General features: G+C 47.9%; 1 protein-coding gene across 1 annotated transcript in view; it reads left to right on the top strand.

The window, feature by feature from the left end:
* The first annotated feature begins 9,930 nt into the window (after positions 1-9,930).
* The window catches only part of TUB (TUB bipartite transcription factor), a 66,671-nt gene continuing 62,413 nt past the window's right edge, over positions 9,931-14,188 (top strand). The window contains exon 1 of the mRNA XM_045577458.1: positions 9,931-10,030. Within this exon, the coding sequence (XP_045433414.1) occupies positions 9,975-10,030 (56 nt within the window). The 5' untranslated portion in view covers positions 9,931-9,974. The remainder of the gene's footprint in view (positions 10,031-14,188) is intronic.

Genomic DNA, 14,188 nt, shown 5'->3' with positions numbered 1-14,188 from the left:
TCATCAGTTGTTGTACCCACAGCCCAAGCCGCTTGAGCTTTGCCTGTCCCTGAATCATAGAGCCTTACATACCGGTCTACAGGGATACTTCTCCCCACTCTTTTTGCTTATGATCAGAGCACATAGAAAGTTCTTTATCACTTCTCTCCCATAGCATCTTACGTGGATGACAGTAGGAAGTGTTTTGTGCACAATTTGAAGTCCCTAGAGAATGTGCTGGTGAGGGAGAGAAGGAGGTGGATACAGATCTCAGCCCTGGGACCCATGAGTCCTGGTAGGAAGACGGCCTTCTCCATGGTGAGGAAACATTGCTTTACCGAATTTGTCCTTTTGGTTTTCAGCCTGGAGAAGTATCCCACAGTACTGTGAACCACTTCTTAAAGCGTCACCTGCTTTCCACAGGAAATGAAAGTGAGAATATATGCAGGGAAAATAATTGAGAGAATTGAATACTTAATCTAAACTGAAAGTGTAGAGGGTGTGCTCAGTGTTTTAAAATACATAAATAATAGGATAGAGCTGTTTGACACTGGTTCAGGGAGCAGAATTATGATCTGTAGGTCAAGTGTTTCCCCATTGTGGGGAAAGCAGAAAAATAAATAATCAGTTGCAGAAGTGGAAAATGAGTGGCTGACCTAATATTTATTGAGCACCTGTTCTGTTTGGGGGCAGTTGTTATTTTCAGAGGAATTTAATACGTTACTTGAAGGTACACAATTAGTAAGTGATGAAACAAGATTTGAATTCAGGTCTGAATTTCATTTTTGTGTATAGCCCTCTGCTTCACAGTTTAGTGGCCCAAAGAAATGATTAATAGGGCAAAAATACAACATGACAGGAGCGCCTGATAAGGATTGACCAACTCTCAGAGGACATCTGGGAGGATTCTACCCAGGATGTGATATCTGAGCTGGTTTTTTGTCTTCAACCAGGAAATCATGAAAGGCAGAAGAAACACATAAAAAGCTTAACCTGCTACAAGCTAAAGGAAGTGTTTCATGGATCTCTAATAAAGCTTCAAGCTTGACTGCAAAAGAAAAAAAAAAGCTTACCCTGTTCAGAACCCAAGGGGGCATATGTAGGAGCTGAGCATAGGGTCCTCCGTCTGTGGAGGTGAGCTCTATCTCAGAAGCTGTGGGAAGCCAGTGGATAATTTTAAGCGGATTTAGTCAGCTGTGGATTTTAGGAAGATCCCCTTTAGTGTAGAAAGGGTAGAAATAGCAGGGAGATGAGTTTCAGGGCCACTGTTGGTTCAGATGAGAGATGAGTGCCCAAACTGAGGCAGTAGTGGGGATGGTGACAAAGACTCAGATTCTAGAGGAAGTTACAGGGCAGGACTTGAGACTGGTTAAAACATGGATGGTGAGAGGTGGGAACCATCCGGGATTGCCTCTTTCTGATAGAGGTGGTTAAAGAGAGAGATGGTCACGTATGGAAACCAAAGTGCTGGAAGCTTAGAGGATGCAGAGAGCTGTGAGGTTAGAGGGGCAAACGTGAGGTCTTCAGTGCAAAACAAAATTGTGACTTGGTGAACTGAACTGCTCCAGGTCTTTGGGAAAGGCTGAAGAATTCAAGTTAGCCATTTGCTCATGAGATACTTAAATGCCAAACTGTGTGCTCAGCAAAAAGCCATGTTACCTGCTTAAGATCTACCAGAGAGGACAAAAAATCATTACATTGAGAATCACAGATGTCAGAGATTATGGAAGGCATCTCATTAGGAAGTGAAATCTAAGCTGGACTCGAATGAGGGCGGACTGAAAAAGAAGAGAAAACAGCATTCTAGGCACAGGAAACTATGCAAAGGCTCAGAAAGGCATCAGCCATGTGGCTCCAGCCTTTCTGACTCCTGTCTCGGGAGCTGTTTGGGAGGAAAGGAACGCTCTGTACCTAGGTTGACTGAAAAAGAATGACTGAATTTTTTTTAAATTGATTTTTAGAGGGCGAGAGAGAGAGAGGAGGATTAATTGGCTGCCCCCTGTAAACCCCCTACTGGGTATCAAGCCCACAACACAGGCTGTGCCTTGATTGGGAATCGAACCTGAAACCTTGCAGTTCACAGGACGACACACTGGCCAGGGCTGGATTTTATTTTTATCCCTTTGCTTATGTATGCACAAGTTTGTTTTTGCTGTCAATGTGTGTACATGTTCTCTTCATTATGTGCTTGTGCTTATGCTAAAAACAATGTGGCTTGACTTCTGTGACACACCACACTCCCCGATTTTCTTTCAACTGCCTTAACCACTGCTTTTCAGTGCTTTTTCTTGGTCCTTCCTCCTCTGACCTCCCTGATGTTTCATTCCCCAGGGCTGCATCCTGGGCCCTCTTCACCTCCTCTGCACCCTCTGCCTGGAAGACCTTGCGAAGCCTGTGACCGTTATGACTGCCTGTATGTTCAGGATGCCCCTGCTCTAGCTCTAGCTCTGGCCACATTCAGAACTAGTTTCCTGATTCTGGACTAGTTAAACGGATAGAAGATACCGCACCTGGAGTCTCAAAAGCATCCGAAATTCAGTTCCATATTGAACTGGTTGTCTCTTCCTCCCCCACAAATCACCACCTGAATTTCCTTCCTCAGGTCATGACTCAACTACATACCCAGTTGTCCAAACCCTAAACCTTGGGTAAATTCTTGATTCTCCCCTCCCATTCCACTATCATGCCTCAACTAGTTCATTACCACTCTGCCTTCAGTCTTGCTCTTTATGATACTCATATATATGTTGGTCTTCATCCATGCTCCTGGTAGGCAGCTTATATTGTAAAACCTTTGGCATTTCCTAAGTGATGGGAACTATAAAGATAGAGTCTTGTTATTCCTAACAAGCCCCTGTCAATAGCATCTAAGATTATGTTAATGAAGTGATTTTGGAAAGCTTCTAGATAACCATTAGATGGGGACTGGTTGGAAGTTGGAACTTTCAGCTTGATTTAAGTGCCCGTGAGTTAATCAAACTCACATATGATGCCTCCACAAACCCAAGGACAGTTCAGAGAGCTCCTGGGCCAGTGAAAAGAATGCAGCCAGGAACCCAGTGCGTGCTAGGATGGTGGCACAGGCAGACAGTCTGAAGTTCCTGGGCGCCAGGCCCCTTCAGACGGCACTCTGCCTCTTCATCTGCCTGCTCATTCGTATCCTTTGCAGTAAATGAGTAATGGCTAGCAAGCTTTAGTGCTCCAGCAAAGTGATGGAACCCCAATTTGTGTTGGGCCGGTCAGAGCACAGGCAACAACCTGCACTTACAACTGGCATCTGAAGGGGTGGGGCCGTCCTGTGGGACTGAGCTCTTAACATTAGGATCTGACACTGTCTCCAGGCAAACTGTCAAAACTATGCTAAACTGGGACATTCGGCTGGTGTCAGAGTTGCATGGTGTGGAAAGTCAGCTGCACGTCTGATCACGGAAATGTTTGATGTGAGTAGTCCGTTTAGGAAAAAATGGTTTCCTGTTCACCCTCTCTGGTCCCTTCTCACAGCAGCCACACTGACCAGGACACACCTCAGTTGAAATCTCTTCAGTGGAGTCCCATAGCCTAGGGTAAAGTGTGTCCTATAGCCACGCTTTATCACAACCTGTATGGTTCATCGGATTGCATGGCTCTCCAGCTCCACTCTTACTCCCAGCCTGGGCTCCCTTGCACTTGCTCTCTGCTCTGCTAGAATTCGTGCCCCTGTAGCTCATCCTATTACTCATCCCCTAGGTTTTAGTCCCACTCCTACTCATCCCTCAGGTTTTGGTCCAAATGTGCCTCTTGGAAGGTGCTCCTATAACCAGGATCCTGTGATGTTTTCCTAGCTTAGCATTTATCTCACCGTTGTGAACTTGTCTGTGTTTCCCCTATTAAGAGCACAAGCTCTGTGAGGGCAAAGTTTCCTGTAGACTTAACATTCCTAGGTCCCAGAGCTGACCCAGACCCAGAATAATTCTTAAGAAATAAACATTTGCTACATGAATAAGAAAATGGATGGCTTGCAGAATAATTACCACGAGGCCCTATGGACATGGTGATTCATTAGGAGTCATCAGGATCTCCTGGAGAGGGTCTGAGGGAGCGAGCACACCAGACCGTATTCCTTGTTTTACTCATTCTACAAATAGTGACGCTTAGTATGCACCAGGTACTGGGGCTATAGAAGATGAATGTTCTCTGCTCTCTATGGGTCTCAGTATTATGAGGTAGAAGCACAAAAACAATTATGACAGAATGCTGTAAATTATAGGGTAGGAACAAGTCTTAGGAAGACACAGTACAGAACATGCTGAAATCTGCAGAGAAGGGAATGCAATCTTTAAAGACATTAAAATTGGGCACAAAGAGAGGAAGAGCTTTGAAGAAAGGAATGAAGATCAAAGTATTACTTTCAGTTTCACAGTGGCCCACATAATGGAATTGTGTTTCCAAGGATACGCAGCTTAGAGGTAAAAGTGTTGCAATGATAGCCTCACAGTATCTCTGCCTTCTCTGGGGACACCAGCCTCTGATTCTCCCAAAAGTTGTCCAGGTTGTGTCTCTAGTTCTCTGAACCTGAAGTCAGATTTAAAATTTGAAATTTTAATTAAATTTTATAAAATTTTTAACTGAACAAAATAATCATTGTGCCAGTAACCAAAGTCCTCATGGGGCCGACAAAATTCCAGTTGTCCCCTTTTCCCCAGTGATGTCTCCCATAGGGGCAAACGGTTTGCTGATCTGGTCTCTGTTCTGTGATCCATCTGTTCTGTCCTGATCTATTTTCTGTCACATGGGGGCTGCCAGCCTATGCTTATGATTCTGTCCAGGATGATGGTTGTTAGTCTTAGAATGGACTCTGCCTCCAAGTATTGGTCCTTCTGTCCATAGCAATGGACCTCTAATCCCAGAAGCAACGCTGCTCTATGCCCGAGGTTTTCTGAGTGATGGCCACCAGAGGGCTCCCTCACACCACTTAAGACTGCTGGTTGCTCATTCCCCTTCAGTTCCTGAGCAGTTTCCTACAGGCCTGGTTTAGAAGAAGCACCTTCGGCTTTGGAGAGGCCAGGGCAGTGCAGAGAGTGACCAAGACTTCTAGAAATGCTTCCTTGTCCATCTTAGGGCCAAAGTGATGGTTACAAAGCATCTTCCTCTATACCTACCCAAAATCACTCCAAATAATCCATTTCAAAATGTGGTTCGGAAACACTTCTAAGTAAATCTAGGGCTCACTCCCCTTCCGGTCAGGTTGTAATCTAAAAGCTCCCTATACAAAACTTCTGGAGCCACCATTTCCCAGGAGAATCCCTAGCCCAGGCCCTGATGACCAAAATGAGGTTTCTGGGCTTCCATCCAGGGAGGCTGTGGTGCCAGAGCTGGTATGAAAGAGCCTGGCCTCCACGTGGTGGTAGAGTTTGAGCAGGTGCATGAGGCCACTCACCAAATGAGGTTGGGAGAAGGAGATGGTATAGGGCAGGATCACGTATTGCTCAGCTCACTGGGGATGCAAGAGATGGGAGAGGTAAAGGTTACCTGAGAATGGAAACTCCAACCTTAGACCTAAAAACTCAGCTGGAGGGGGAATGTGCTTAGTTGGATTCCTTGAAAGCAGAACATGTGACAAGGACTTGGGAGAAGCTGGTTTATGTGTAAGACGATCTGTTGGATTCCTAGGGTTGCCATAGAGCAGTGGTCGGCAAACTCATTAGTCAACAGAGCCAAATATCAGCAGTGCAATGATTGAAATTTCTTTTGAGAGCCAAATTTTTTAAACTTCTCACGCCACTTCTTCAAAATAGACTCGCCCAGGCTGTGGTATTTTGTGGAAGAGCCATACTCGAGGGGCCAAAGAGCCGCATGTGGCTCGCGAGCCACGGTTTGCCGACCACTGCCATAGAGTACCACAAACTTGGTGACTTAAAAGAAGTTTATTATGTCACGGTTCTGGAGACCAGAAGTCTGAAACCAAGGTGTATTCTAAATCCTGGGGACACGGCACTGTATATCAGCGGATCGTCTAATGCATGTTCTACACCCTGGAGGACTGTGTCCCTGGCCAGTTTCATCCCAGAGCTGGGTCCTTAGCTGGGCGTTAGTGGCCACTCTCACTTTCCACCCGTTGTTCCCAGGTAATGAAGTACATATGGTAAGACCCCTGGTTTTACAAAACCATTGCCAGACATCCTCTTCCATAAAGAGAACCTTCAGCTGAGACTTCCCTAGCAGGATCTCAGGTTGATAACTTGTCTATAAGCCATTGGAAAAGCACTACGGGCAGCAAAGAAGATAAATCTGTATTCAGAGAAGGGGGCCGTTCCCGTAAGGACATGTGCTGCCCTGTCCGGGTGGGAGGCCTCTGACGTAAGTGCTGGGGCAGTCTCCTCTGGGTGACAGCAATGACACCATGAGGAGGACTCAGCCGCTGCAAGTGCAGGTTGAGCAAACTCTGAAATGAATACTCATGCACAAGTGGTTAAGGAAGTGCCTCCGTTATATGATTATAAATAATTAACAACTGGCTCTCAGGGGGGAAAAGCCTTGATTCATAGCATTTGCCAATTTCTATGAATACTCTATGGTGAATGCTCCCACTGTGGCCAAGTTCTGAACATGGCATTGGGAAGAGATGCTAGCAATCGGCTCTGGGCACTAGCTAGCTGTAGTGCACCACTGAATGCTGCTGCGGGACACGCAAAAAGGAGTGGGTGCAGGAGGACAAGAAGTAGGAGAAAAAGCCGAAACCGGTTTGGCTCAGTGGTAGAGCGTCAGTCTGCGGACTGCAAGGTCCCGGGTTCGATTCCGGTCAAGGGCATGTACCTTGGTTGCGGGCACATCCCCGGTGTGGGGAGTGTAAGAGGCAGCTGGTCAATGTTTCTCTCTCCTCGCCATTTCTAGCTCTCTATCTCTCTCCCTTCCTCTCTGTAAAAAATCAATAAAATATATTTTTTAAAAAGTAGGAGAAAGGGAAACAAGGATATGATCCCAAAGTCTCACAGAAATTACAATGAACCTGATGCTAAAGGGCCGCTGGAATACTAGTTATCCATCAGTGTTGCCCATGGCAAGGATGCTGCACTTTGTTACTCCTGCACCTGTCAGGTGTTGGACAAGGGCCATGCAGGGTGGCAGTAAATTCCTAGGTGACTACCACTCTGTGGGTGAGCAGAGTGGCTCCGGCAATGGGAAGGCAGTCCTTTGAAGAAGTGTTGGGCTTTAGAAGCAAAGCTGTTGGTGAAAGTGGAAGGTGGGCAGGACACCGTGAGAGCAGTAAAAAGGAATCCAAAAGAATCTGAGTGAAGCAGCAGAGATGTTTACTACCCATCTCACTGCAGGCCGTCACCACATCCAAGCTTCAGGGGTCACCACCGCAAATGTATCAGACCAGCTCCTGGTGCCCGCCTCAGAGCACTGGATCCCAAGTCACAGGGGCCACTCCCGGGTGAGTGAGCTCTCCTCTGTCTAACCTTACGTTCCATCTCCCAGCCACTTCCACTTGAACATCTTTAAGATCTGCTCCTACCCTTGTTCTCCCTGCTCCTGCCACTGGGTCATATCAGACAGGGTTCAAGCAGAGGAGCAGAACCCTCTCTCCAAAAGCGGATGGAGTCCTCGGTCTGTCTTTGGGTGAGGAGAAGGATAAATATTGCTTCATGTCCACACAAACATCAGGGGAGGAAGAGCGCTTCCCACGGAGTGGGGTGATGCTGTAGGGGCAGGACCTTGAGGGAGTCCCTTCTTAGGTCCTATTGGCCGCCTATCAATCCTTTAGAGCTGTGGTCGGCCAACTGCGGCTGGCGAGCCACATATGGCTCTTTGGCCCCTTGAGTGTGGCTCTTCCACAAAATACCATGGCCTGGGCGAGTCTATTTTGAAGAAGTAGCATTAGAAGAAATTTAAGTTTAAAAAAAATGTGGCTCTCAAAAGAAATTTCAATCCTTGCAATGTTGATATTTGGCTCTGTTGACTAATGAGTTTGCCGACCACTGCTCCCGAGAAAACATCCTTGGAGGCTTGTCTTATAACGTATGGCTCAGGAGCAGTGGCTTCTGGTTCTGCAGTGTCTGTGGGAAGGACAATAAACTCCATACATTCTCCAGACAGGGAGCTTCCTCCTCACCCCCATGAGAAGGCTTCACACACTTGCAACATGTTTCTGGAGTCCCAAACGAGCACTCCCGAGTCTCACCATTAAGATGCAGTCAGAGCCGAAACCGGTTTGGTTCAGCGTCGGCCTGCGGACTGAGAGGTTCCAGGTTCATTTCCGGTCAAAGGCATGTACCATGGTTGTGGACACATCCCCAGTGGGGGGTGTGCAGGAGGCAGCTGATTGATGATTCTCTCTCATCGATCTTTCTAACTATCCTTCTCTCCTCCTCTCTGTAAAAAATCAATAAAAATATCTTTTTTTTAAAAAAAAAAAAGATGCAGTCAGGAATAGGAATCCATCATGTCTGTTACATATAGCATTTTGCTGAGGACCTGGCCCTTGGTAAATACTGGTCAATGAGGCATTTGGGCAGCTCTGAGGGCCATGGGAAACCAGTGACTACAGAGATGGCTGTAATCTACATGGTGGCAAACTCTAAAGCTGTTGAGACCAGCAAGTTATGTGAGGGAGAGAAGCCGGATGGCTGGGGCTGAGGCCCATAGGAGAGGACATGCTCCTGCAAGGGAGCTCTATGCCTGCCATACTGAAGGCAGGCAGGCCCAAGGGCATCAGACTTTCAAGAGAAGACAAAAGGCTTGACCTATTAAATCTCCCACTTTGTAAGTGTTGTCAACTTAGCCATGGGAACGCCTGTGCCACACAAGCAAAAACCACTTGTGGGCTAGATGCAACAGGTGCACTGCCAGTTGCAAGCCGTGTAGCTAAGGGTTAACAAGCAAGTCTCGTTTCACAGGAGATGCCCCTGATCCTTGGATTACTGTAGCTCAACCCCTATCACCCTGCACTCCACCTAGCCTGCGTCCCAGCGCCCAAGCACAGCCTCTCCACAGCTCACTGAAAGGTCCTTCTTAGGCTCCCATGACCTTGCGAGGAGATTATACCTGCAAATCCCCCCAGTGGAGGTGGGGTTAGGAGCAGCAGGGGGAGGGAAGTGGATTGAGAGGAGGCCCGCTCTCCCTCCCTCCCTCCCCAACCCACTCCACACAGCTACCCGGTTCTCCTTCCTCTGGACCAACCTTAGCCAAATGCAGACAAAGCGTCTCCGCTTGTTGAGACAACACAGCTGGATTTAATGAAAACACCAAGGGAAACAAACAGAAAGGAATGGCCTAGAAATGGGATTGTTTACCGAGCTTGGTCTTGGGAACCCAAGGGCCCCAGATATGCTGAAGTGTGGGGCCCAGGGAATCCAGTGGGGGAGGGGAAGGGAGAAGTGGATTTCCACTAGGGTCAAGAGGGGGCTGAGTCCCTACGGTTTTAGGAGAGGGGGATCCCGGAGGTTAACTAACTTGCAAGCTTGGAAGGAAAAGGCGGCGGAGGGGAGAGGGAGGTGAGATCTCCAAATTTCTGGGGATGGATATTCCTATTCCTGAGAAGGGGACAATTGAGGTATAAAGCTGGGGGTTCTTTAACGGATGAAGACGCTGTCCCCCTCGCCCCCCGACGCCGGAAAATAGGGGCCATCTCTCCAGAGGGGGTCGGGGTACCGGACCTGTACCCGGGACTGCGGGAGAAAGGGCAGCCTCCTCTTAGCAGTCCCTGTCCCGGGCAGGTTTGAAAGCGCAGTGCCCTGGCGACGCCAGGAGAAGATGGAACGGTTGCCATGGCGACATGGCGCACACATCAGACATAAATAAGCAGCCCGGGCTGCAGGAGGCGTGCCCCCGCGGGACTCAGCGCGGGGAGGGCGCCCCCGGGGCCCGGGTCCCCGCAGCCCAGGCGCCGGCGCCATTGGCGGAGCCGGAGGGGGCCCGCCCCCGGTGGGGGGGGGGGGGGTGAGTACTGTCCTCCGCCCGCGCCCGGCCCCGCAGCGAGCGAGCTCCGAGTCCCGCGGAGCCCGGAGGCGGCGGCGATGGAGGGCGTCAGCAGCCACCGGACCCTGTCCTACAGCCGCTGGAGCTACGACAGGTAGGGCGGGCGCCGGAGGATGGACGTGGCCGGGCCCCGCCGGGTGGCCGTGCGTGGGCGCCCTGGGCGCTCGCCTCCCGCGGGAGAAGCCGGGTTCCAGGGGGATGAGAGCCGGCGAGAGCGCCCGGACCCCACGGCGGACTCGGACCCTCGAGCATCCGCAACGTCGGTACCGGGTACCGGGAGCCTCGGATGTCCCAGACCCAAGCCGAGCGAGGGCGTCCTCACTCCGGCGGGCGGAGCTGTCCGCGGGGGCGCGGGGCGTGGAGCCCGGCGAGCTGTCGCCCTCCCACCCCCGCCCCACACACACACTCGTGGCGTCGGTGGGCCCGGGAGCCGCGGGGAAGGTGAAGGGTCGGGCGGGCGAGGGTAGGGCGCCGCTGGGCTCCAGGCCCGCCTCCTGGATCTGCGCCCCGCGGGGCCCTGGGGGGGGGGGGGCGGGAGGACCTGGCTGGCACCCTGCGGAGTGCGCCCCCCCCGCCCGCCCCGCGGGGACAGAGCTCTGCGCGTGGGCGGTGCGTGGAGCCGCGCTGCCCACGCGCTGGCCTTGGAGGGAGGAGCATCCTTCCCGGTGAAATGGGAAAAATAAGGACGTTGGAGTGAGTTGGTCATAAAGCAGAGTGGATTTGATATATTCCCAGATTTTTGTCCTTTCTACTCTTTTTTGGTGTGTCAGACGCTACCCCCTCTTTTAAAAAGTCAACCAGGATCATAGTTGATAGATTTTTGTTGTTGTTGTTGTTGTGTTGTTTGTTTTTTAAAGTTTGCAATCTCATGTCGATCTCCAGAATTCTGGAGTTAACTGGTTGCTCCATGGCCCTAAGGTGAGAATTGGAAGAGAAACTTCCTTAACAAGCTGCTCGCGCTGCCCTAAGACCTGCTCCCTGCTGCTGCCTTTCCCTGCGCTCTGCAAAACCTCCTCGCGGTCTGACACTCCGAAAACAGGCTAATTCCCCCTGAAACCCTACTTACTCTCCCCTAGATTCCATCTCATCTCTCTTCTCCATCCCACCTCCCTGTCTTAATTGGAGATCTGTCCTTGGCCTGTAAACCTATTCAAGTTTGTCCTGCCCCTCAAGACGTACAACAACCCGGCCTGGGATGCTCAGTGGTTGAGCATTGACCTGTGCAACAGGCGGTGATGGCTCATGTCATCACCCAGTCAGGGCCCATGCCCAGGTTGTGGGCTCGTTCCCCAGCATGGGCGTGCAGGAGGCAGTCAATCAGTGATTCTCTCTCATCATTGATGTTTCTATCTCCCTAGCCCTTCCCCTTCCTCTCTGAAATCAATAAAAATATATTATATCTATATATCTATATATCGATATATATCTATATATCTATATATCTATATATCTATATATCTATATATCTATATATCTATATATCTATATATATATATATATATATATATATATATATATATATATATATATATATATATATATATATTTTTTTTTTTTTTATTTTTTTTTTAAAGATGGGTGCAACTGGGCCGCCTCTTTCTTTGCATAAAAACATGTTTGGCCGAAACCGGTTTGGCTCAGTGGATAGAGCGTCGGCCTGCGGACTGAAAGGTCCCAGGTTAGATTTCGGTCAAGGGCATGTACCTTGGTTGCAGGCACATCCCCAGTAGGGGGTGGGCAGGAGGCAGCTGATCGATGTCTCTCTCTCATCGATGTTTCTAACTCTCTATCCCCCTCCTTTCTTCTCTGTAAAAAATCAATAAAATATATTTAAAAAAACAAAACAAAACATGTTTGATTCTGTTTCCTTGTCAACCCTTCATTGCGCAATCCTAGCCATCAGCTTGCTGTCCCTCACCGTCCCAGGGTGCTCACCCTTTTGAAAAGCAGTGCTCTCTGTGGAGGGGAAACTCTGAAATGATGGGATTAGTAAACTTAAAATAATGCAACCTTCAAGCTTGTGTTCCGATCCTAAATCACATCCATTCACTTACTCAGCAATGTGTGAGGGCGAACTATGTGTGTGTGTGTGGGGGGGGGGGGGGGGCCTTGGAGATAAAGAGCTAAAAAGGCATAAATGCTCCCCCCAAGGGAGCTCACAGTCTAGGTTCCTGGAGAAATGAGTGGTAGCTTTTGCCAAAGGTCTAATACCTATATGGGAGGAGACTTTTAAATTGAGATAATTCCATATACTTACTAAACCTTTTCCTGCAAAAAGAAACAAATAAAAGCAGCTGTTACTAGGTAATCATCACTTTCCAACCCTGTTCTCTGGCTTCTGCTGCCACCATATCTTTGAACCTGGAAATGGCCCTCCTTCCTTCAGGTCCCCACCAAAACGGCCCCTCGGCCTCGGGTGCTCAGTGAACTGATTTGTTTGCACTTCCTAGAAGTTTGTATAAATTCAGTCTTTCAGTGTGTGCTCTCTTTGTAGCCCGGCTTCTTTTGCCCAGCAGAGCAATTTGATTTCTTCCCATGCGGTGGCGTGCATTGGTAGTTCATTTCTTTCTATTGCTGAGTCATATTCCACCATACGGACATACCTTTGTTTATAGGTTCACCTGCTGGTCAACACTTGGGTGGTTTCCACTTATTTGGCTATTACAAATAAAGCTTCATGCTGAAACTGGTTTGGCTCAGTGGATAGAGCGTCAGCCTGTGGACTGAAAGGTCCCAGGTTCGATTCCGGGCAAGGGCATGTGTCTTAGTTGTGGGCACATCCCCAGTAGGGGGTGTGCAGGAGGCAGCTGATCGATGTTTCTAACTCTCTATTCCTCTCCCTTCCTCTCTGTAAAGAAATCAATAAAATATATTTTAAAAAATAAAAATAAAATAAAGCTTTGTGACTCCATGCAGAAATCTTTGTATGGGCATATGTTTTGATTTTTCTTGAGTGAATACCTAGGAGTAGACTAACGAGGTCATGTGGTAGGTGTACATTTTATGTTTTGAGAAACAGTGTCACTTTCCAAAATGATCATATCATTTTACATTTCCCAAAGCAGTGTGTGAGAATTCCAGTTCCTCCATATCCTTGAGATAACTTAGTCTTTTTCATGCCAGCCATTCTAATAGGCGTGTAGTGGAATATCATGGTGATTTTAATTTGCCTTTCCCTAATGACTGATGATATTGAGCATCTTTTCATGTGCTTATTTGCCATCCATATAGGAAGTATCTGGTAAAACCTTTCTCGTATTTTAATTGAGTTATTTTTTTCCTTATTCTTGCGTTTGGAGAGTTCTTTGTATATTCTGGATACATGTCCTTTATCAGATTTATGACTTGCAAATATTTTCTCCAAATCTGTGTCTTTCTTTTCATCCTCTTATGTTTTCTGAAGATCAGACATTTTTACTTTTAATGCAGTCCGATTTATAAATTATGCTCCTGGTATCATATCTAAGAAATAATTGCCTATCTCCAACTGACAGATGTTTCTCCTAGGGAGGAATCAACTAATTTTAGATTTAATATGCTCTGTGCTCTGTTTTTAGTTAACTTTTGGATACAATATGAGGTTCATTAAGAGAGAGAGAGAGAGAGAGAGAGAGAGAGAGAGAGAGAAGATATTCTATTGTTCCAGCACCATCTGTTGAGAAGACTTTCCCATCTTTTCGCCTTTATTGAAAATCAGCTGTCCCTTTATTTCTAAATTATGCATTGTGCTTCATTGGTCTATTTGCCTTTCATGACACCAACACCACTCTGTCTTGATTGCTATAGCTTTGTGATAAGTCTTGAAATCAGGTTGTTCAGGATTTTCAACTTTATTTTTTTAAACCAGAATGCCCATTTATTACCCCACAGTTGTGAAGATCCCTTTGTAGTTATGCCCAGGGCCCATCCCCAATCTCGAATCAAGCTACTTGGCAAGTAAAATAAAAAAGCTGCTTGGTGCACTGCCCAGTGTGTCTTGGTGGTAGAGCATCAGCCCAAACACCAAAGAGTCACAGGTTCACTTCCTGGTCAAGGGTATATACCTGGGTTGCAGGTTCTCGGTCCCACCTCGGGGCCTGTTCAGGAGGCAACCAATGTTTCTCCCTCACAATAATGTTTCTCCTCCCCCCACCCCCTAAACTTTCCACCCTCTCTAAAAATCAATGGGAAAAATATACTCTGGTGAGTATTTTTTTAAAAAGTTGCTTGGTGAGTGTGAAGTCAGAACAAGAGAGAAGTAGTGATTTGGAGA

This window comes from Pipistrellus kuhlii, unplaced genomic scaffold (genome assembly GCF_014108245.1).
Source record: "Pipistrellus kuhlii isolate mPipKuh1 unplaced genomic scaffold, mPipKuh1.p scaffold_m20_p_9, whole genome shotgun sequence".
Lineage (NCBI taxonomy): Eukaryota > Metazoa > Chordata > Mammalia > Chiroptera > Vespertilionidae > Pipistrellus > Pipistrellus kuhlii.
The sequence above is the reverse complement of the archived record's forward strand: the minus strand, read 5'-3'. Positions and strand labels throughout refer to the sequence as shown.